General features: G+C 48.6%; 1 protein-coding gene, 1 long non-coding RNA gene and 1 pseudogene across 2 annotated transcripts; 2 read left to right on the forward strand and 1 right to left on the reverse strand.

Annotated features, from left to right (window-relative positions):
* Nucleotides 1-1,988: 1,988 nt before the first annotated feature.
* LOC132484440 (uncharacterized) lies at nt 1,989-10,338 on the reverse strand. The gene is made up of 3 exons (XR_009531201.1): nt 9,904-10,338; nt 8,208-9,442; nt 1,989-2,131 (listed from the first exon to the last, which is right to left on the reverse strand). It is a non-coding gene; the product is annotated as an uncharacterized LOC132484440 (long non-coding RNA).
* A 12-nt stretch (nt 10,339-10,350) lies between these two features.
* On the forward strand, nt 10,351-11,010 carry LOC132476313 (NUT family member 2G-like). Its single transcript, XM_060078184.1, has one exon. It carries the CDS (start codon nt 10,351-10,353, stop codon nt 11,008-11,010), a length of 660 nt encoding a protein of 219 aa, XP_059934167.1.
* Nucleotides 11,011-12,384: 1,374 nt separating this feature from the next.
* Nucleotides 12,385-15,871, forward strand: LOC132476320 (NUT family member 2G-like; annotated as a pseudogene).
* The last annotated feature ends 7,458 nt before the right edge of the window (nt 15,872-23,329 follow it).

Genomic DNA, 23,329 nt, shown 5'->3' on the forward strand with positions numbered 1-23,329 from the left:
GTTAAATATTCTCTTTGGAATAGAAAAGTATTTCAGACAGAAAATGAGTAAAACAAGAGTACTCAGGTGAAAAAGGAAAGGGGGGGACAGTAGGAGTTAAATCTGCAGTCACATCCGTCCAGTGGTCTTTTGTTTCAGGTACCTTTTGTCTCTTTAATTTTGCATTAGCTTTTTGTTCTAAGTCTCTAAACGAAGCTATTTTGGAATCTTGAAACCTTCTGTAAACTTTTACATACCGAGTAAAGCAGGCATCTCATTCTCCCTGTGCAATCTGTGAACCCTTGCTCTCTAGTGTTTTCCTTAAATGAACAATCTTGTCTAACTGGAACATGCCCCACAATGACCACTGTAATTCTAGATCAATATTAGTATAATTTTGTCATCTTTCTAAATATCTACAACCTCCAGGACCATAGTTCTTAAATATAAAATAAGCAGGTGTGCCAGAAGCTGGCATTCTCAACTCTTTGGAGATAAAAGATCTCATTTCCTTAGCTTTGTCAACCCCAAAGAACACACAAGAAAACTGCGCCTTAATATATCAGCAGTAACAAAGAGATGTTACTATGTCCTGGACAAAAGAAGGCCTGGTATGCACCACCACCAATTCCCAGGGATCCTTGGACTGAGGACAAAGATCCAACCGGCAAAACCCAAGGAAGGGGGACTGCAAACTGATTCCAAACAAAATGGAGAACTATAGCCGCCACCAACAGCTCCAAGCATGGAAACTGGGGGCTGATTCCAAACAGATGGGCAAGTGCAGACTACACTGTCAGCAGTGCGCAGTGTGGAATCCGGGGAACAAATTAGGGGCTGTGGTTTACCACTCAAAAATACACTGGCAATCACCAAGAGATGTTACTGTGTCCTGGGAATTTCCATCTGAAAGGCTAGGGGTTTGGCCTCAGGGAGAATCCTCTACCAGCCAAACTGACCTGCCCTGTAAAGGAAAGCCAATTAGATTGGGAGCACAAACGCAAAGAGAATGGAGCTCAAACCAAGAGGAGCTTACCAACAACCTTCAGGAATGGCCAGAAAGACAGTGAACTCTAAGGAGTTGTGGGCACCACACCTGTTTCTCCTTGTCCCAAATGTTATCAGAAATTTGCTTCAGATCCCATCACTGCCACCAATATATTTACCTTTTTCTTTTTAAAAAGATAAGCATTTAATCATAAAATCATCTTGTTAGCAGTAGCAATCATAAGAGTGGATTTTAGAAAAGTGCACACACATATTTTTATACAGAACATTTCTGGAGGGATACATATTAAACTGTTAGTGGCCACCTCTGCATGCCACCAATGTATTAAAAAACAAAATTTAACTGAGTAAATTGGAAGATTTACTTTGAATTTTGAATAAATTGGCTTTATTAAACCATTCATGAATCAGGCAGCATCTCATCTGATAGAAAGGGAGATACTCCAACGGGTTACACAACATGGAAGGCTTTCTTTTTTTTTGGCCATGCCACATGGCATGTGGAAATCTTAGTTCCCCGACCAGGGATCGAACCCATGCCCCGTGCATTGGAAGCGTGGAGTCTTAGCTGCTGGACCACCAGGGAAGTCCCAGAAGGCTTGTATAGTAAGGAGGGTGGGACAAGGAAAGAAAGTCATCATCAAGGGAAAAAATGAAAGTTCACTGGAGGAAAGTAAAACTTCAGGTGACAATGGCGTCTCATTGGCTAAACTGCGGAATTTTCTATTAGCTATTTCTATTTTCTATATCTTGTTGCTGGCCAGGAAGGAAGTCTTCCCTCCTCCAGCTGGGGTAGTAAAGGGGTTGCACTTCCTCTTTGGGGTCAGTAAATGACCTCTTCCTGTGGGGGTAATTGATGATGAGGGACACGGCATGAGAGCTCCCTCTATGGGCCTTCCAGACTCCAATTCTAGTGGAGGCTTCCTTTTGTTAACATTCACAGCATGTTTTATTGGCAGGAGGAGTCACAATGAGAGAGAAAAGGCCACAAGACTCACCATAAAGAAGGCGCAGAAATGCTTGGGTGGCTCCAAGGGAGGCACAAGGTGGCTGTGGGGTCAGCTGGTGGCTACAGTGATCACATGGTTCCCTCTGATGGGTTTGCAGCTTGATGTAGAATAGTGAATAAAAGGGTCAGTTCATCCTGTCAGAGAAACATGAAACTGAGATAAGCTTCCCACTGCTAGAAGCATCTTGAGCCTTCAGAAAAGAACAGAGAACATGTCTAAAGGGTTTGGGAACATCAGAGCCATATCTCCTCAGAGTGGGACGCCCCAGGCTCTCCAGGTCTCAGTCCCCAACTCTCCCTCAGTGACAAAGCCTCCCTACCTCTGTCCTTGTAAGCTCAGTGATCCCTAGAGGTCCTGCCTATCCGTGAGGTCTTAGGTTTCCATGAGACAGGTTGGTTGAGACCTAGTGATACAGTTGACCAGCCTGATACGCAACAGTTCCCACCACCCTGGGGCAGTTGGGCTCAGGGACACATGGCTCTGGACCCCATGTGGAGGGTGTCCTTGTACGTCAGCTGTGCCACAGAAGAGCCAGTAACGCCTGTAGCTGTCCAACTGATTCTCAGGGGGTTTTCCTGGGAGAGCCCTTGGTCATCTGACCTCCTAGCCAGGAAGCCCCATGACTTTCTGATTGCTGCCTGTCACGCCAACAACACACCTGTGAAGGTTCTGCTCTGCATGGCCATCTGTCCACCAGGCCCCTCCTTCTAGGGACCCAGATGCTAGGACCACACAAATGCTGAAGGAGTGTCCACCTGACTAAGGTACAGACACCCCTGTATCCATATGCATGATTTCTACTGGGAATCAACAACATTTCTGGGGATTCTCTGGCCCTAAAGAACAGACCAACCTGATAGGAGCAATGCAATGATTCACAATTACCAGGGTCAATGCACATATACAAAGGCCCATAGCCCCAGATGCCCCACTCACAATTCACATAAGTGTCCCATACATACCCACCGATGCCCAAATATTCTTGCTTCATACATACATACATCCAAACATGCATATCAGTGGTACGCTGGCAAGTGATTGATAAAAAGCTCTCCGAGAAAGGCGGGAAAGACTTCACTTATGGTATCTACATGGTATAAATATTCCCAGCATGACCAATTTCAAGCTACCCACCTGACATCACTAAACACAGAGCTGGGAAGAGATATGCACCATTGACTCTCCCAAGATACTATGAACCAGTTCCAGCACATCCCATACCTTTTCCTGTGAATATGTGCACAGAATCCACTTACACCCCAAGTAGAACCCTCAACTCCCACCACAGATATATAACCAAAAAGATACCAGATATACATATGTGTTTGTACATATACATATATATATATATATATATATATATATATATATATATCCTGAACACACACGTGCATTTCTACCCTCACCCTGAATAAATACACAAACAGACCACCTCTTACTACCTAAATTTTTACAGATGAAACCTTACTCACCCTGAATATTCACATTCCACTCTTACAACTATATATACACACACAACATGGGCCTGAAAACAAACATGTGCAACCAATATGCCATCCAGATGTACACACTGAGTACCTAAACACACAGGCTCACCAAGTACACAACTGTCTCATGTGCAACCCCAAAAAAGACCCATATGCAATCCCACAGCCCTAAAATACATATACTCCAGGATTCCTGCACACACACATAACCTACACAGTCTACTTGTTTCCAAACACACAAACTAAACTCTCACATCTCGCAGAATACATACCCAAAAAGCCCCAGGATCTCAAAAACACACACAGACACAAATAACCTATACTTATCAAATACAGCTGACCCTTGAACAACTTGGGGGTTAGGGCGCCAACCCTCCATGCAGTGGCTCTGCATCCATGGATCCTGTAGTAGTCCTGTAGTATTTACCGAAAAAGAAATCCACTATAAGTGGACCCGTGTGGTTCAAACCCGTGTTGTTCAAGGGTCAACTGTACATATAAGTCCACCTCACTAATACTGAGAACACACATACAAGCAACACCACTAAATTCTTCAGGCATTACATTTTGAAATAGACACATAGAGGACTCTAATCCTCCTGATACACTCACAAATCACAAATACACACACCCACAAACTACTCATGAGTATACACCCCAAATGCTCAGACACACTCAAAACAGAAAAACACCGGCAACCTCTGCACTCTTACTAATATACATACACAATTCTCACACACCTATGGACACACACATGCAAATATTCCTAACCCCTGATCATATGGATCCCCTCCCAAACACTATACATTATGCTACCTCTTCAGAATACAAGCTCCCCACCACTACCCCAACATATAAACTGTATATGTGTGTGTGTATATATATATTTCTACCCTCACCCTGAATATATAGACAGACCACCTCTTACTCCTACCAAACACATGTATAAACACCCTAGCGTTCTCCAAAGAAATACACTTTGAATACTCCTAACAACTCCATACCTTATGATCAAACTTTGATAATGCATGCACCTGATGATGGACACGCACACGGCTTAGAATACACAAGTAAGATACATGGAAATATCTCCAGCAAACCATTTATGAAACAACTTCCATATATCAAATTATCCCTAGCTATCAGGAGCCAGCTCACACATATGCAAGTACTAACAAATACCCGTATCACATATTTCTAATACATATAAATGCAATTGTCCATCTTCCCTGTAGAAACATAGAACCCCCACCTCTCTATCAGATACACATATACTCACTTCCCCAAATACATAAGCCTAAGAGGCTCCTACTGAAAATTACAAATGCACAGCCTCAGCAAATATTCCTCCAAGTGGCCATGCCCCTTGAACACACACACAAACTCATTTAACACACAACTCTCCACAAGTCCCAAATAGAACCACAATTACCCAGTACACTACAAATAGGCAATAATGTCACCCTATACGCCCTTTGTTCCAAATACACACACAGTACCACACTACTGGCGTATACATAACCCCACATTCCCAACCTCTCACACAGAATTAACTCTGCCATCTTGCAGAATACAGGATCATACAAACACAACATACCTACACATTCAACATCCACCAGCCCCATAAAAGAGTCACAGACTTGCCCTCTACACATCCAAATATACATAGACAGCTCCTGAAAATGCACACCCACAAACACCCCATAACCATACAACATGCCCTGAATACACAAATGATCAGCCTACATTCCCCAAATATACAAAATAAACAGACTGGACACCCAAAGTAATATACACCATTACTTTTCCTGACATTGCCCTTATGCATATGCAGATAATCCTTCCAAATCCACCATGAGACACACACAAATCCCCAAATTCATGGGTGAAAAAAACACATGTAAACATATTCCCCAAACACCAAATTACAAACACCTAACCACCAACTCCTTGAGTATGCCTGCGTCACATCTCAACACCCTCCAAATACAACACTCACTCTTACACACTTTCACAAAAACACAGGCATGACCTCCCTTCAAACACAAATATCCACGGACAAAACCAACCCACATATTTGACTACATATCAGATTCCCACCAACCAATTAAATATGTACAGACCCCATCTATGCTTGCAAATCAATCATGATTTGACACCAGACTACAAATACATGTTTATTACCACATTCAGCAAAGTTGCTCGCATCACTGACAAAAGAATGCAGTTTGAACATAAGTGTTGACTGATGTTTTTATGATAAGAAGGAAGACACTAGTGAAACGATGAGTGTGTTCCTTCCATCTTCACTCATTTTCCAATCACCTGAGCTACACCTTCGGAACCAGATGAGGGTTTTCAACTCGCAAGAACTTCCCTCTAGCTTTTGTACTCTTCACAACGCGCAGACTAGAACGGCACCTGTTTAATAGCTCGCACACGCTATTTACCCCCCACTGTAGGCCCCGCAATCACTGAACCCTTCATGCAGCCGGCTCCCCAGTGGTGTCAATAATCCTGGGGTAAACATCTCAAGGGAATCGAGCTCTATGGGGGCGTGAATCCACATTGTGGGGAGTCTCCTTACAGGGACAAGGGCACAAATAACCCACAGGGTGAACAACAGCGCAGAGCGGTGACACCTGAGGGGTGAAAAGTCCCCGTACCCCTTACCTCAGGATTCCTAGAATTGACTCTAGAGGCCGCCATGACACGCCCCTCCCCCGCCGGACAGCCATTGGGGCCCCACCCTCCGCGCTCGCGCATGCGCTCCTGTCTTCCGGAGCAAACTACCCCAACAGACGCCGGGAGCCATTGGAGGACGGCGGTCCGCTTGCCCGAGAGACCCGCCCCAGTGGGCGTGCGCAGGCATGCGCGGGCGTGCAGGCGCGGGGTGCGCGGGCCTCGGAGGTCTCTGCAGGAGAGGAGAGAAATGGAGGTTCGGGCACGCTGCGGAACTTCTCTGGCCACGCTCCTCGCCGGGAACCTTCGTGACGGTCTCTTCTTAAGACCAGCTCTTGTGAAATGTGCACTCGTGAGTTTTATATTGCACTCGTGAAACCCATGCACTTAGCTACAAAGAGTTCTGGAGAGCTCCGCTGTAAGCACAGTAGCCTCAAATTGGGGCAAGTACTTTCATGCCTTTTGGACTGCAGTTCCTTGGTTCTTGTTAATGCCTTTCAAAAAACAGTAGGTCCTTTTTCCTAGCACACCTGAAGTTTCCGTTAAAGAACAATGCTAGCAAAGAATTTCAGACCTGGGAAACACTCTTAAGATACTGTCTCCTGACTCCGTTCCTAGAGTTTTTCCAACGCATTTACTCTACTGCAATATTTTTTCTCAGTGTTCACAGGTGTTTCCTTTGTACGGTTTTGGTTTTTTTTTTTTTTTTTAATAATTTTGAGAAAGAGTTGACAATCTGGGCCAATTTCAACAGGTAGTATGGGAACAATTTGACTTTCCCTCCCTCCTTTTTTATAATATCTTGCAGAATTTCAGTTGACAATAAAAAAACAACAACAACAAAAATAGTAGCGGGATCAACTTACTGACCTGACTTTGTAATACTTCCCAAAGAAACTTCAATCATCAGATCCGCTTTCTGGTCAAATGCAAGATTAGAGCATTTCTCACTCAACAGGATGCCTCTGAAGACCCCTCACCTGTAACAGCACTAAGCGCCTCCAAGTGCAGACTTGAAAACTCCACAAGACACAAACATGGTATCTCTTCGTTTCTTTAATGTTTCGTGACTGAGTGGAAATGAACTGTCTTCTAAGTTTTGTGATGCATGTCCAGAGATGTTTTTTGTCAGTAGTCAATGCCCGCCCCCAAATTCTGTGCAGGAATAGTCAGAGATCATGATCCAAAGGACTTTTAGATACTCCCTCCTGTGACTGGTCTTCCCAAATTAGATTTGGTCTAATTTGCTTATCTCTGTCTGTGGGGTGTAGGATTTTGAAGTATTACAAAAGTGATTGCAGAATTGGGACTGGCTAATTTTTGCACAGTGCAATTTTTGTATCAGTGGCCTTGAGAAGAGTCCTTCAAATACTGTATCAGAATTATGAGTGAGAATCTTGTAAATAATTGGTTGAATGACTGAACAAAGGGAGGAAGCAACAAGGAAGCCTGCCTTTCTCGAGTGCCTGGGTACAATATTTTGCCTCACCATTCCTCTAGTATGAAGTTATTGGTTGCAAATCATTTAAGTTTTCCTTCATTATAAAAGCTCCAGGGCTTCCCTGGTGGCGCAGTGGTTGAGAGTCCGCCTGCCGATGCAGGGGACACGGGTTCGTGCCCCGGTCTGGGAAGATCCCACATGCCGCGGAGCGGCTGGGCCCGTGAGCCATGGCCGCTGAGCCTGCGCGTCCGGAGCCTGTGCTCCGCAACAGGAGAGGCCACAACAGTGAGAGGCCCGCGTACCGCAAAAAAAAACCAAAACAAAAAACAAAAAACCTAGGTTGATGGATAAAGACGTGAAAGGAAAGGAAGGGGCTGTCATGGTCAACCTCGGTGCCGTGTATCAAAACAACAGTTTATAAACTGCCTAAAGAGGCACACGCCAATTGTGTTGCCACTGTGGGAGGTGGAAGGAACTTCCGGTTCTTGCCTACCTGCCAGATCCCTCGTGGAATGTCCCCCCGGCGCACGCCACCCCGACCCACGTGCCCTCTGCCCCTCCCCCACCGCAGAACGGTTCAGCCCGCATCTTCCTGTTTACTTTCAAACGTGTCCCTCGTTGACTTGGATCCCGAGCGTTTGCTGAAGCAGGTCGCTCTCTGGCTCCTGGTCTTGACTTTTCTCATTGAGGCTTCCAGGCAGCAGTAGTCCGTGCCCAAGCCTGCAGGATGGCTTCAATAGGAGGTAAGCCTATAGGCTGGGGGTGTGTTCTCAGAGACCCTGCCATCCTCACATCCTTCGGGTTCACACGTTACACTTAACTGTGGGCACATAGTTGGACTGAAGTAGAGGGAGAAGAGAGCACTGGACGCACAAAGGACATTTCACCTGGGGAGACTGGGGAGCCTGAAGAAACCTGAGACTGCCCTGGGGAGGAGGGGTCGTTGGAGGTGGATCAAGAGGAATTGCCCTGGCTATGGAGAAAGGATGGCAGCAGACAGTTTGATTCTTTCTAGAAGGGAGACAAGCCACTTTGAAACGTGTGTGTAAGGATGTGTGTGATGTCCTGGTGGTGACACAGGGAGGGTCATGAGGAAAGCCTAGAGCTGTATTGTGTTCCTGAGGCACCTGAAGCTTGCCTCACCATATCTTTCAAAGGGATTTAAACAGGAGCATACTGTATCTCAGGGGGCCGTGGGGAGAGATGGTCTTGGTGAGAAAACTATTCAATGGGGCTGTGTGTGGCCAGAGCTGCAGTGAAGTGTCCTCTCCGAGAGCTAGGCAGGGGGTTACTCTAACTGCCGCAGCCCACACCTGGTCCACTCCTCCCAGCCCAGAGCTCACTTCTCAGTTCAGGTAACTGTTGCCTTGGATTCAACAGGGGATGGGCAACCGTTACGTGTAACTTCAGGCAACAGAGGGCTCAGGTTCTGAGTTGCTCTGAATTGTTCTTCCTTTTGTGGAATGGCAGTACTTCAGACCTACTTCATCTTGTCCAGTATCTCATGGTGGACCCTCAGGCTGCCTTGAGAGGAAGAGTTTGTTCCTATTTCATGTCACTCCTTCATGGACAGGGAACAGATGTGGAGTGGGGTTGGTTCGGGTGGAATGTCTATGAAGGCTGCTTCCTCTTTTCAAGGGGGAAGGAGTGTAGCCCAGGATCAGGCAGATGATCTTCTGTGTTACTGTTAAACGTCCTATGACATCTGTTCTGGTTCGTTAGGTGCACCGTGGTGTGTACCTTGTTCTCCTGAACGGGGATGTGTTTCAGACAACTTGATCACCATGGCATCTGGCTTATGCCTGCATCTCAGATTGTCTCTCCGTTATTGGGAGCTGGAAGGGAAAGGACCACAGGCGGTCTGTACTCCCACGACCAATGTAACATGACAATTCCCTGGCCCTTGTTTAATCCTCTGCAGCCATCACTGGCTGTGAAATGACAGAATCTAAGGGACACGTGCCTACTTCTGAGACCACCCCAAGCCCCTAGGAACAGAACTCCTGACTGATGACAGTGACTCTGGGCACTGGGGAGGGGGTGGCAGGACCTGGCCCATGTTACGTATCTGCTGTGGGTTGTTCTGAGATGCAGGTGCTTTCTGGGCCAGTGTCATGGGTTTGTATCAGGATTCCATTAGAGATATTTTCCAGCATTTTGTTTTGTTTTGTGAGGCTAGGAAAGAAAGAGGGGGTTTATACTGAGCATCAGGAAAAGGAGGACTGAGGAGGAGGTGGGGCCCTAATATTTCACACAGTGCCTGTCCACAAAGGGCCTTTGGGGGCCTAGAACTTACCTTGCAGAAGGCCCCTACCTGCTAGTACGCCGGCCGAGGGGCATTTCTCACAGAGCGGATGTCCACACAGCTCCAGGTCTTGGGAGACAGCCTGTGAGGCTTAGGTGCCAGGGTGTGCCTTAGGGAGGCTCTCCAAGTGAGTTCTTGCTGAGGCAATTTCTTCTTGGCAGGCAGGGGTCAGGGAGCTTGGTGGATGGGCGTGGGGTCACCAGTGGAATAATTCTCAACTGGAGGTCAGGGCATGAAAATCACTTGAAGACATTTGCACGCTGCAGTTTCCCCTGTCCAAGTGTCTCTCATCTGTGATTTACACTCTGATGCCGCAGAAAGCCTCAGTCCCACTTGCCCATTCTCCTCCTCCATTCACTCCTTTCCTTTGCCTCAACAGCATCTGCAGTGCTGGGAACGGATGTCCCCATGAACCCCGGTGCCTCCTTGTCTACTTTCATGGCAGTGTCCTTTCCTCCACCCATTCCTGGCGCCCAGCACCGGCCCCCCTGGGAGCAGCACCTGCCACCTCTCATCGCCCCCGCATTCCCTCCTGGCAGCGGCCTGCTGCTGCCGGCTTTCCCCAGGATGCCTTTGGTGGCTAACGGTGGCTGTGGCCCCCGTGCCCCTGGGGCTTGCAACTTCACTGTCCGAGTCAGGTCACAAGGGAGGCCAGTGCAGGCCCCCCAGACTCCGACCTTTATCGTTCCTCAGGGCCCCCTCAACTGGAGCGCTCCAGGGGCCCTCAGCGGGAGTGCTGCATGTCCTGCACCCATATTCTTAGCCACCCCTGCGATGGAGACCATTGTGACTGCTCCAGCTGTTGGAGTTACTCAGGCTGGCAGGGGAGGCTGGACCCCAGGCTTTCCTCCTCAAGCTCCACCACCAGCTGCCCAGATGGCCCCTAACATTCGCCCGGTGAACTCTGGGCCATGGCCACACGGCACTTCCAGGGAGGGCAGCCTGGACACCAACCAGCCCTACGCCTCGCAGGAGGACTGCTCGAACCACCAGAGCGTGTACAGTAACTTCCGACGGTGGCAGCGCCTCAAGCCACTGGCCCGGAGACACCTTCCCCAGAGTCCTGATGCGGAAGCTCTTTCCTGCTTTCTCATGTGAGTGAACGCTCCGGGGGTCGTGAGCTTATCGGAGCTCTTAGATAAAGAGGAACTGGGGATGGACTCGCAGGTTAGGTTTCTAGGGATCCTGGAAGCAAGGTGTGAGGGCGATGTCCATGCCATGGGAAGGCACATTGTCGGCCATACGGGCGAGCCTGCCAGTCCCTGACATCATGACTGAAATGTGCCTTATCTCGACTGACCCCACCCCCCTGTGAGTCTAGCCAGCTTGTTCTTCCATGATTCTCAATGTCATATGGCCTGACGACTTGCAGTCAGAGAGGGTCGTGGTGTACGTTGAGGAGCCAAGGAGTGGATGCCACACTCTCCTGTGCTGCCGTCTCCTTTCATACAGGACTTGAGTGTACATGGCCGGGGGAGGTCACTTCGGAGGAGGGGGAGGAGGGCGGGGCCCCGGAGTGTGCTTAATGCACGCCTGGACTTCGTTGTTGTGGAGACTTCCAGTAGGAACAGGGTGATGGTAGAGCTCTCCTAAGGGCGTGGGCTCTCTCCCGCTAGATTTGTGAGCCTGGCAGGCATTTCCATCCTAAACCTGCGGTCCCTCGTAAAAAGGGGACAATCACACTTCACTCAGAGGACCGTGCAGAAGACTCCTTGGGCTAATCTATGAAGTGTGAGCAGATTGCCTGGCACATGCCACGCCTCACTGATGATAGTGATTTTTATTATGAAAAGGCAGCCTTGAAGAGGAAAAGAGCTCCCCAAGGCACAGTGTCCCAGCTCTGGCCTGGGAGTGGATGGTCATCCTCGAGGGAGTGTGAGGCGGTGACGGCCGTAGCCGGGAAGGCTTGTCTCTGCCACGTCCCAGACACCTGCCTCTCACCCTCCTGTGGCTCAGTCATGCTGTGTTGAGTGATGTGTGGTCCACATTGGCGGGTGGGGTCAGGCAGGTGGGGGCTGACCTGGGCACGGAGACTGACCCCGAGTGCTTACAGCCCAGCGCTTCGATCCCTGGCCCACCTGAAGCCGACCATGAAGCTGGAGGAGGGACTGTGCAGGGCCGTGCAGGAATGGCAGCACATTAGCAACTCTGACCGGATGATCTACTACGAGATGGCGCAAAAGTGAGTCAGCGTCCTGGGCCCAGGGGCTGCGTGGAGGGTGAGGCGAGTGGGTGAGGGCAGGGTCTGGCCGTGGGGGTGCTCATCAGAGAGGACAAAGGAGAAGGGCTGTCGCTCGGAACAGGGACCCCGCAGCCCAGAGGCCCTACAGTCCTCCAGAAACCCCTCCCTCACCTTGAGAGTTTGGGTCTTCTGTCCTTCCTCCACCAGGAGCTCTGCCCTCCCCTGACATGAAGGTCTCAGGACGGGGCAGGGTGAAGCTGTGAGTCCAGTAGGGGTCCAACTCCGGCCATATGGGCTGGGCCGGGGAAAGAGCTCCACCCGCCAGCCTGCTGCTTCCTTCATGGTGGCTGACGGCGGCCACTGACATAGATTTGGGACCCCCTCTCCTCATGAAAAGTGGCCTGAGTGGGTACCCTGGCATCCCTGAAGGGGCTGGGGAAGCCAGCTGTCGTCAGCCCAAAGGTCTCTGGACCTTCCAGTGTTTGCTCCACGGTAATCCCCTTGGTTTAAGAAACAAAACCAAACAAACAAGCGCCTCTCAGAGGAAAGGAAGGCCTGTCCTCTAAGCTCAGCATCCACATCGTCCAGCTTGTCCTGAGCCCTGTCTCCAGGTCTATGTTCCAGGACTCTCAGTCGCAACCCAGGGTCCTGGATTCGGGCAAGGACCCCTGTGGGGAACACATGCCTGTTCCAGACTCTGGCTGTCAGCCCTTCATGTGGCTCTGGATGGGGGGCATGAGGAGGGTGCCCCCTGGGTCAGCCACGTGTCCCGTTGACCTGGTTCAATGCAGCGACCTGGCTCTATGCTGTTGAATGCTCTCCAGTGCTGGTGAGGCAGGAAGGGTCCCAGATCTTGTATCAGTTCCAGGAGCAGCTCTCTGCTGTGGACAGCACCTTGCAGGGCCTTGACAGCGCCAAGGCACATCCTCTCCCAATCCCTCATTCTTGGCTGCCTTTGTTGGGCTCCAGAACCCAGGCCATTTTCTCAGGGTGGCCTGTGCCTCCGTCACCCCCCAGGTTCACGGAATTTGAGGCCGAGGAGGAGATGCAGATTCAGCAGTTGCAGTGGATGCAGTGCACGCAGGGCCTGCCTCCTCCAGCCCCACCGAAGCTGGATCCTCGGGGGCCCCCAGCCCCGAAAGTGGGCCTTCAGCCAGCCACCCAGGTTCCCACTGGAGTTGAACGCACAGGTAACAGGGGCCTAGGGTTGGCCACTGTTCCCATGTGGATCATTTTCCTTCAAGACAGGGGCACTGGTCTTTCAAGCAAAACAGCCACCGAGGCGGGGGGTGCGGGGGTGGGGTGTCAGATGCCCTTTGTCACTACGGGGTATTGACTTGGTCAGTTTTGTAACTTCTCTCACACCTCCCTGTCAAAGGACTGCACACCAAGTCTGCCTAAGAAGTGGGCTTGATGGGGACACCCCTGGAAAATTGGAGGTTCCCCACTTCCTTACATGTGACTCTCTTAGATGCCCCCCTTACCTCCCCCCTCCAACTGTGCATGAGGTTTCAGGTGGCCCTGAACCCCCACACCCACATCAATGTCCCCCAACAATGCCCTCACCAGCGTGCGCTCGGTGGTCAGGAGGTGGACCGGGAGCCCCTCACCTTCCTTCCCTTCCTCCTGCTCTGCCTCAGCCTGTGCTCCCAGGATGTCCGGCCCCAGCGCCCAGCCCTCCCACCCGAAGCCACACAGGTCCCAGCGACCCCCGGAGCCCAAGGCACCCGAGGAGATTCCACCTGAGGCTGTGAGGGAGTATATGGACATCATGGAGGCGCTGGTGGGGCCCGTCCACTCAGCCACAGGCGACTCAGATGGAGAAAGGGGAGAGGACGGAAATGAGATGCAGCAGGAAGAGGACGGCACCTACTCGGACCCGGATCTCTTAAGCTACATTGACAAGCTGTGTTCCCAGGAGGACTTTGTCACCAAAGTAGGCTAGGCCTGGAGGCTGGGGTCTACAAGATGCCAGGGCATGGAACACTCAGCACCCAAGATCTGGGTTCTGCTCAGGCCGTTGGGACTTAAGCTCAGCTCCTTGTTCCTGAGCCTGGTGTTAGGGGAGGTTTACGCAGATGTTTGTGTGTATATGTTTGTGTCTATCTGTGTGTATGCCTTTGTGTCTGTGTTTGTGCCTCTGTATATGTGCTCTTTTGTGTGTGACTGTGTATGTGCATGTGTGCGTGTGCGTGTGCGTGTGTGTGTGTGTGTGTGTGCTGACCATCCCTGCCTTGTGGAGGAGAGTGGGGTGGGTCTCTGCTTTTCACTTTCCCTCCTGGTCTTCTTGCCTCACAGGCCACTCCTGGCCAAGGATGCTCACAGCCTCTTCTTTCTGTTCTAGGTGGAGGCAGTCATTCACCCTGGATTCCTGGCATATTTGCTTTCCCCAGACCCACAGCTGGATCTCTTGGCCCTGGAGAAGGAGCTGGAGCAGGAGGAAGGGCTCACCCCCGAAGAAGTGAGTCAGGGGAGGGAGAGGGACACTCAGGGAGCCAGGGGACCCCACGGGAGGGGGAACCCAGGTGATCCAGGGAACAGGGGAACCCAGATGACCCAGGGGAGCCAGAGGAGGGAGGGATCCCCGGTAGAACAGGGGACACAAGAGACACCCAGGAAGACCAGGGCACGGAGGGACCCCAGTGAACAGGGGAGAGGTAGGGCCCCAGAACAGGAGGGCCACATAGCACTGTCCATCCCTCCCCTGCCTGGGACGCCTGGCATGGGGAAGGGCCCGTTTTGGGGTGGGTGCAGTGCAGGGTGAAAGGAAGGAGAGGATGGGCATCCGGGAGGGGTGGGAAAGACACAAAGCTGGGAATCAGGTGCAGGAGGATGGCAGGACTGCCACAGTGTCTGTATTTGGATTCGAGTCCTGGGGTCGCCCGTCCCCTCCTCCCCCCCAGGGCCATTGTCCCACTGCCCAGTGCTCCTCCTCTCACACGTGTGTGTGGAGTCGTCACTGTCCTCCTCCCTCCTACCAGCTGGTGCAGAAACGACTCCTGGCCTTGAAAGAGGACGACGGTGTGCGGGCAGCCCCGAGTCAACAGTGCACCCGGAATGCGCTCAGGTCCTTCTGAGTCTGACGCCAGCCAAGGTGCCCACAGGCACGACCAAGACCCCCATCTAGGGGTCAGTGATGAAGCCTGCCCACCAGAGATTGATTCTGAGGCTCTTCATAGGCTCATCTAAACAGACACTGACCTGTGTAGGCCCAAAGTCTTTGTTCCCTGTCGAGGACATCAGGAGGTCTCTCCATTCCGGGCCGGACGGCCCTCCCCTCCCCAGGATCAAAGGCGCACTGGCCCTCTCCTGGGACCCAGGGATGCATCTCTTCTCAGAGAGGCCTCTCCTGTTCGGGAGGCCCGAGGGCCCAGGGACGGGTCCAGTGAGGACGAGGAGGAGCTCTCCAGCCTGGCCTTCCTCTCTGGCTCTCTGCAGAGCCTGCCGCCTTTCTGGCTGTCCCAGAGTCCTGTGCATGCCTCAGGCCTGGCCTCCCCTGGAGGTTGGGGGGCCCAGAGTGCTCCTTAGGCCCCCTCCTCTCAGAGAAGAGGCCTCAGCCCAGCTCCACCAGCCGCTCCCAAGTCGAGGAAGTGGGCTCTGTGTGGACGCCCAGCCGCTGCTGAGAAGCTGCCCATCCCCGGGGCTGGCCTCGGCGTCTCTGGGAGGCCAGCCTTGGCTCTGGGGCTGGCTCACCCCTCACAGACCAGAAAGAGAAAACGTGACCCGTTTGTCACAGAGAAGCGTGGGTGGAGGAAGAAGCAGCACTGCAGCCAGTAGGGAACAGCTGGGCCAGCCCTCCAGGGGAGCCTAGGGCTCCTCCTCCTCCCAGTGCTGATCCTGGATGATGTGGGGGGAAGGGAGGGTGGGCAGGACCACCAGGGTGGGGAGGGGGAGCGGGATTGTGGGGGGTTAGGGAGGTGGGGGAGGTGGGTGTGGCCAGGTGTGGGTGGGAGGAGGACCTTTGGAGTGATGTATGTAAATTGTGAACAAAGATCGTTTTCGTGGGAAATGCTCTCAGGCCACTGTCATCTTGTTGGTGTTGAGCTGCTCCACAGAGAGCGATCCTGAGAGGAAGGAAGGATGAGGGAGGTCACAGGAGCTCTGGATCTACAGGTGGCCACACCTTTCCTCCACATAGACAAGGACTCCTCAGGCTGCTCCTGGGAACGCACAGCTCTCACTTGCCCCAGGGACCCCCTCATCATGCCCTTCTCTAACGCCTGCTTGGCTAGGGCCCTTCTGGGGCACCTGTACCATCTGCTGCATCCCTGAACCTTCTGGGGAGGCAGAGCTGCTTTTGTGCCTTTCCGCCCTCTGGACACTCACCAGTTTCTAGGATGGAGCCTGGAGACAGCCCTTGTCATTATGGAGCTTCTCTCTGCTTCCCTGAAGTGGCCAGGCGACGGCGCTGGGATGACCCTCCGCTCATCCAGGGTTTCCTGTGTGGGTGGCCTGACCAGAGAGGAAAAATCTTGGCCATGGGGACAGGACTGTCTGCCTCATCGTAGCGGGAGCATCCTCTAGTCCCACTGGGATTATTGCAATGTGGAGAGTGGTGGAGGCCGCTACCTCTTAATCCTAATGAGGGTGCTACAAGGGGAATGGGTGTGGGGAAATTCATGGGGCACCCGTTAAAGGTGTGTATAAGGGAAAGGACAGTTGGGCCCCTTTGTGGAACTTGTGGGATTTCTGTGCAGCAGCATCTCGTTCAACTGAGGGAGGAGGACCCATCTGGCTGTGGCTGTGGGGACTGGCGTTAGGGGCCTACGGGTCTGCAAAGACACCCCAGAACTACTGTCCCTTCCCTTTCCACCCATGGCTGGACATGTGTGTGTATTGGTATCAACACTGGTTTGTATCCCCATAGAAAACAGATCCTCCTAACAAACTATGACCACGTTTCACAAGAACAGCTTGCTCACAGGGGCAGCAGGGGGTGGGAGAGGTGTCTGTGGCCCCAGATCTGAGTGGGAGCTGGGATCCATGCTGAGGAGTGTGGAGGCCTCAGTCACCGTCCTGTGGGTGCCGGCAGAGACTTCGAATCATCAGAGCAGGGGAAATGACCCGCTCATTAGAGTGAGAGGAGCAAACAACGAGGGGCAGGGAGTAGACCCCTGCTGTCTCCCAGAAGTGCCTCCCCTCCCAGTCTGCTTAGCCTCTGTCACAGCCTGTGCTGGCCCACCTCTGAAGCCCCTTCCTCCTAAAGCACTGAGATGCTCTGATCTTTTATAGACCGGCCCTGGGCCTCACCCCCCTTCCCTGCTGGCCAAAGGCTCTTCTCCTGCTTCTGAGTTCTGATTCCTTCCCCAGGACCCAGGGGTGTTAGGACAACAGAGACTCCCTGAACATGACCCCTACACCACCAGCATGCAATACTGGGGCCGCAGGCTTTCACAGGTGGCCTGACTCTCTGCTGGACCCTGCAAAGAGCCTGGAGAAGAAAGGGGCTCATGTCTCTCCACCTCCACAGAATCTGTAGGTCAGCCTCACAGGTCCTTCTCTGTCCAGGTGGGCAGCACATATGTGCTCCCAGCCCTCCCTGACCCTTTGTGAAAGAAAGTTTTTGCAGCTTAGTAGTCTGATAGTAGTCAAGGTGTCTCAGGGCTTGTTCCTTTTGAAGCCCTACAGGAGAATCTGTTTCCTTTCCCTTTCTGTCTTCTAGAAGCTGCCTGCATTCCTTGGAATTAGTCCCTTCTTCCATCTTCAAAGTGCATCACTTTAATCTCTGCTTCCCTCATCACATGGTCTCTCCAACTCTGACTCTTCCTGTGGCCCTCCTATACAGCTCTTTGTGTTTATATATAGCCCACCCCCAAAATTTATGATCATCTTTTCATCTCAAGATTTTTTACTTAGTCACAGCTGCAAAGTCCATTTTTCCATACAAGGTAACATTCACATATTGTTATAGGAGGGGTTAAACACGGACGTTTTTGAGGAACCATAATTTACCCTACTAGAAGAAATCCACAAGAATACCTACCATCAGAATCCACATGAATAATAGACTATGACCAAGTGGAATTTATTCCAGGGATGCAAGCCTTGTTCAATGGTAAAAAATCATCAATGTAATCTACCATATTGAGTCTAAAGAAGAAACACATACTGTCACACCAATTAATACAGAACAGGCATTTAACGAGATTCAACACCCCTTCACATTAAAAATGCTCAGAAAACTAGGAATAGAAGGTCACTACCTCAACCTAATAAAGAACATCTACAAAAAACCTACTTCTAACATCACATGAAATGGTGAAAGAATGAATGCTTTTCCCTGAGTTCAAAAACAAGGTTAGAATGTCCACTCTTATCTTAGTTTTCAACTTAGCACTTTAGATTCTAGTTAGTGTAGTACAGCAAGAAAAGGAAAAAAAGAGGCATACATATTAGAAAAGAAGAAATATAACTGTCATTATTTACAGATGACATAATTGTCTACATAGAAAATTCCAAGGAATGTATAAGTAGACTCATAATAAATTATAATAACTTGCTTTAGCAGGATCTCAGAATATAAAATCAATACATAAACATTAATACACAACATTGATCATATTTCCATATACTAGTAACAAACTGAACGATTGAAAACCAAAATTTAAAACATATTAAATAGGTTCCAGTTCAAGATGGCAACAGACGAAGATCCTGAACCCACCTCCTCCCACAAACACACCAAATCTACAGCTACATATGGAAAAATTTCCTCTGAAGAAAACTAAAAGATGGTGGAGCAACCCCTTCACAGCAGGAAAACCAGAGGGAAACCACATCAGAACAGGTAGGAAAGGCTGAGACACAATTTTGCCATAAACCCCATCCTTGGTGTGGAGACACACAATTAGGAAGGAACTCAAAACCTGGAGCTTCTTCCTGAGAGGTGAAGGGTTTGGACCCCACATTGGGCACTCCAAATTTTAAGGCTGGCACCTGAGAGATAGACCGCCAAAACATGTGACTTTGAAGACCAACAAGGCACATCCCATGAGACCCACAGGACTGTGGTGAACTGAGGAACAGCTCTTAAAGGGCCTGTGCACAGACTCACCTGCCCGAGGGCCAAGTGCAGAAGCAGCCCTTTGAAAAGCACTCTGACTTTTTGTGAAAGAGATTCACTTCCCAATTTTAAAGCATTAATCTGAGAAACAGGGGCCTGCTGGAATACTCCCCAGGGACAGAGGCTGGCGGGTGCCATCTTCCTGCGCTCTCTCTGCCTTGATAAAACTGAAAGGTGCCATCTTTTTTCCCCTTTTTCCTTTCCTGCAGGTGACAACTTTGTGCTCCAGCCATCTGGCTCCTTCTTCCCTGCTCTTCCTCTGTCTTGCTATGTATATTATTTTTTCCTTCTTCTTTTTCTTTTTTTCTTTTCCCTCTTTCCCTTTATTCAAATGGTGTCATCTTTGCACTCTTCCCACCGCCTCACTCCAGCCAGTAAGCATCATCTTCACACTTTCCTTCTGATGTGCTCCAGAGAGCCAGAATCTCCAAGACGGGAGATCCCGTTTTTGTGGCCTCCACTCAGGGGATGCTCCTTGATCACCTGGCTCTGGAGGCCAGCAGGGATTTCTTTTCTGGGTCCCATGGGACTGTAACAATTGGAGAGACAGTTCTTTGCAGGATACCACCCCAGGATGTACCATTACAAATTAGACTGAGACACAGCCCCAGCCTTTACATGAAAAAGGCCTATTTGCTAGTAGGGACAAGACTTAAGAGCAGGCTTCAGGTTCAGCACACATCTAGAGGCTACGGATGTGCTCTCAGGGAAGGTAGCCTGGGGGTACCATCTTTCCACCCTCACTGTGCCTTACTACAGTTCACTGGTATCTCCCAGAATGGAGCTTGTACACTTATCTGAAGCACTGTTTTCTTGTGACTGCTCCCCAGGGAACACCTTCAGGTTGCTTGCTTCTGGGGCCCAGCAGGGCTTACACTTGCAATCTCACAAGACTGAATATGTTTGCATTCTTTAAAAGCTGTTACCAAATTTTCTGGCTTCCTATCAACCTGAATCTAGGTGCTGCCTGAGATCCTCCCCTTTGGGATGCTTATTTGTCTTGGCACACCCTCAACTGCTGGGATGGTGTGCCATGTCTATTAAAAATAAACTGCTTAGACAATCACAAAGGTTTGAAAGGCAACCAAGAGTAGACAGGGTTAAATGACAAGGTTCATCTGTCACACAGCTCTTCAAGACTGGGAGATGTGGCTATTTCACTTAATGCATAGAAACCAACACAGAGAGTCAAGCAAAATGAAGAAAGAGAGGGCTATACTCCAAAAAAAGAACAAAATAAAACCTCAGGAAAAAATCTTAATGAAATGAACATAAGTAATTTACTTGATAAAGAGTTCAAAGTTATGGTCATAAAAATGCTCACTGAACTCAGAAGAAAATGGATGAAAACAGTGAGAACTTCAACGAAGAAACAGAAGATATAAGAAAGGTCCAAATAGAAGTCACAGAGCTGGAGAATGCAATAACTCAACTTAGAAATATAGTAGATGAAGCACAAGAAAGAATAGGTGAACTCAAAGACAGGTCAGAGGAACTCATCCAATCAGAGAATAAGGAAGAAAAAAGAATGAAAATAATGAATATAGCTTAAGGGATTTATGGCACATCAAATGGAATAACATTCACCTTATAGGGACTCCAGAAGGAGAAGAGAAAAGGGGGCAGAAAACATTCGTAGAAATAATATCTGAAAACTTTTCCTAACCTGGGGAAAGAAACAGACATCCAGATACAGGAAGCCCAGAGAGCTCCAAAGCAGATCAACCTAAAGAGATCCATACCAAGAAATATCAAAATTAAAATGTCAACGTTAAAGATAACAAGGGAATCTTAAAATCACCAAGAGAAATACAACTTGTTATATAACCTGTTATATACAACTTGTTATACAACTTGTTATATAACGGCATCAACCTAAAAAGCTTCTACACAGAAAAATAAACAATCAACAAAATGAAAGGGCAAGCTACAGAATGGGAGAAAATATTTGCAAATCATGTATGTGATAAGGTGTTAATATCCAAAATATATAAGGAACTCATACAATGGCTATATAGATATATAGATAGATATAGATGTATAGATATAGATATAGATAGATTTTCAAACAATTCAATTAAAACTTGGGCAGAAGAACTGAATAAAATTTTTTCCAATGAAGACATCCAAATCACAAACAGGTTCATGAGAAGATGATCTACATCACTAATCACCAGGGAAATGCAAATCAAAACTACAACAAGATATCACCTCAAAGAGACTAAGAGGTAACAAATGTTGACAAGGATGCAGAAAAGGAAACCCTTGTGCACTGTTGGTGGGCGTGTAAATTGGTACAGCCGCTATGGTAAACAATATGGAGTCTCCTCAAAAAATTAAAAAGAAAACTAGCATATATTAGCAATCCTGCTTTGGGTATATATATATCCAAAGAAAATGAAATCACTATTTCAAAGAGATATCTGCACTTGCACGTTCATTGCAGCATTATTCACAATTGCCAAGAAATGGAAACAACCAAAGTGTCCATACATGGATAAATGGATATAGAAGATGTGGTATGTACATTGATGGAATATTATTCAGCCATGAAAAAGAAGAAAATCCTGCCACTTGCAACATTTATGGATCCTTGGGGCATTATGATGAGTGAAATAAGTGAGAGAGAGAAAAATAAATACTGTATGATATAACTAAATTGTAGACTCTAAAACAGCCAAACCCAGAGAAACAGAGAATAGAATGGTTGTTGCCAGGGGTTGGGGTTGGGGGAAATGGGGAGATGTTGACCAAAGGGTAAAATATCCAGTTAGCAGATGAATTTCTGGGAATCTAATCTACAGCATGGTGATTGCAGTTAACAGAACTGTATTATATACTTTAAAGTTGCTAAGAGAGTAGATCTTAAATGTTCTCATGGAAAAAAAGAAATGGTATTTATGTGAGGTAATGGAGTTGTGTTAACTAGCTCCGCTGTGGTAATCATTTCACAACATGTAACATACCAACAAGTTGTACACCTTAAACTTACACAATGCCGTATGTCAATTACATCTCAATAAAGTTAGAAAAAATACAGAAAACAGACTGTTGCGCAACATTCAAGCAAAAATACTACTTTTGGACTGCTTTTTCTTGAATGTAGTCATTGTTCCTTCTTGAATCTGTTTTGTATCACATGATAGCAGACTCATACAGGCAGCTTACTTCTGATCAGGCACAGCCAAAAAGAAGCAACTGATGGTATATGGGAGTTTAGGGATAAGCTACGAGATTTCTCCCTTTCTTCCTCTACTTTGTGAAGATTCTCCAGCAGCAACTGTGTAACTTCCACGGCTCCAACTCCAATGAGACAGAACTGGTATGGTCTGCCATTGATGATCATTTAACTGGCCCTGGACTCCTTTACAACCCTCTCCTTAACTTTGCCTTTCCAGCATAGGGGTAAAAGTAAATTCCTGTTCCTACTAATCACTCCATTATCTAGGTGGCCCTTCTTTACTTCTCAGAAGTTTCATCACTGGTGTTCTTAATACCCTGTATTAAATTTATTTGCAAAGACTTGAAACAATTTCTATTTTATTTGTTATAGGCAAATACAGTATAATAAAATTTCCAAATATTAAAAAAATTAGAATAGACATGAAATCTCAAAATGGGGAAATATTAGCCACGTTTAGGAAGAAAATGTACTAATATTATTGGAGGAGAGAATTCAGGAATTGGAAGATAACACTAATGAGTTTGGAAGGTATAAGACTGTGGAGAAGTTTGAATGGTGGGCTTCATGCCACAGGAAATAGGGAGTGAGTCAAAGTTCTATAAAGATTGTGCTCACTTCAGCAGCACATATACAAAGTTTTATAAGATTAATCTGAAAGTGGTAGGCAGTTTGGAGTATGTGATGGAGTGATGTCAAAGAAAAATTGCACCAGATGGTTAAACAGGCAAGGAGTACTTTACTCAAGATGATTCTGTAATAGGGGAGAGAGACTGAACTCTGTTCTGCTGAAACAAAAGGCACGGAAGGCACGGAAGTTTTTAGATGCCAGGATGAGCTGTAGGAAAAATAGTAGAGGATGCTGGGGAAGAGGTTGGTCAATATAATTAGACCATCTCTGTTTGCTTTGGCTCTTATCAAAGTTAGGCTCCTATACTCCCCACAGAGACTGGGAACTAGGGGCAGTACCTTTCTTGAAGGTTATATTTCA

This window comes from Mesoplodon densirostris, chromosome 2 (genome assembly GCF_025265405.1).
Source record: "Mesoplodon densirostris isolate mMesDen1 chromosome 2, mMesDen1 primary haplotype, whole genome shotgun sequence".
NCBI lineage: Eukaryota > Metazoa > Chordata > Mammalia > Artiodactyla > Ziphiidae > Mesoplodon > Mesoplodon densirostris.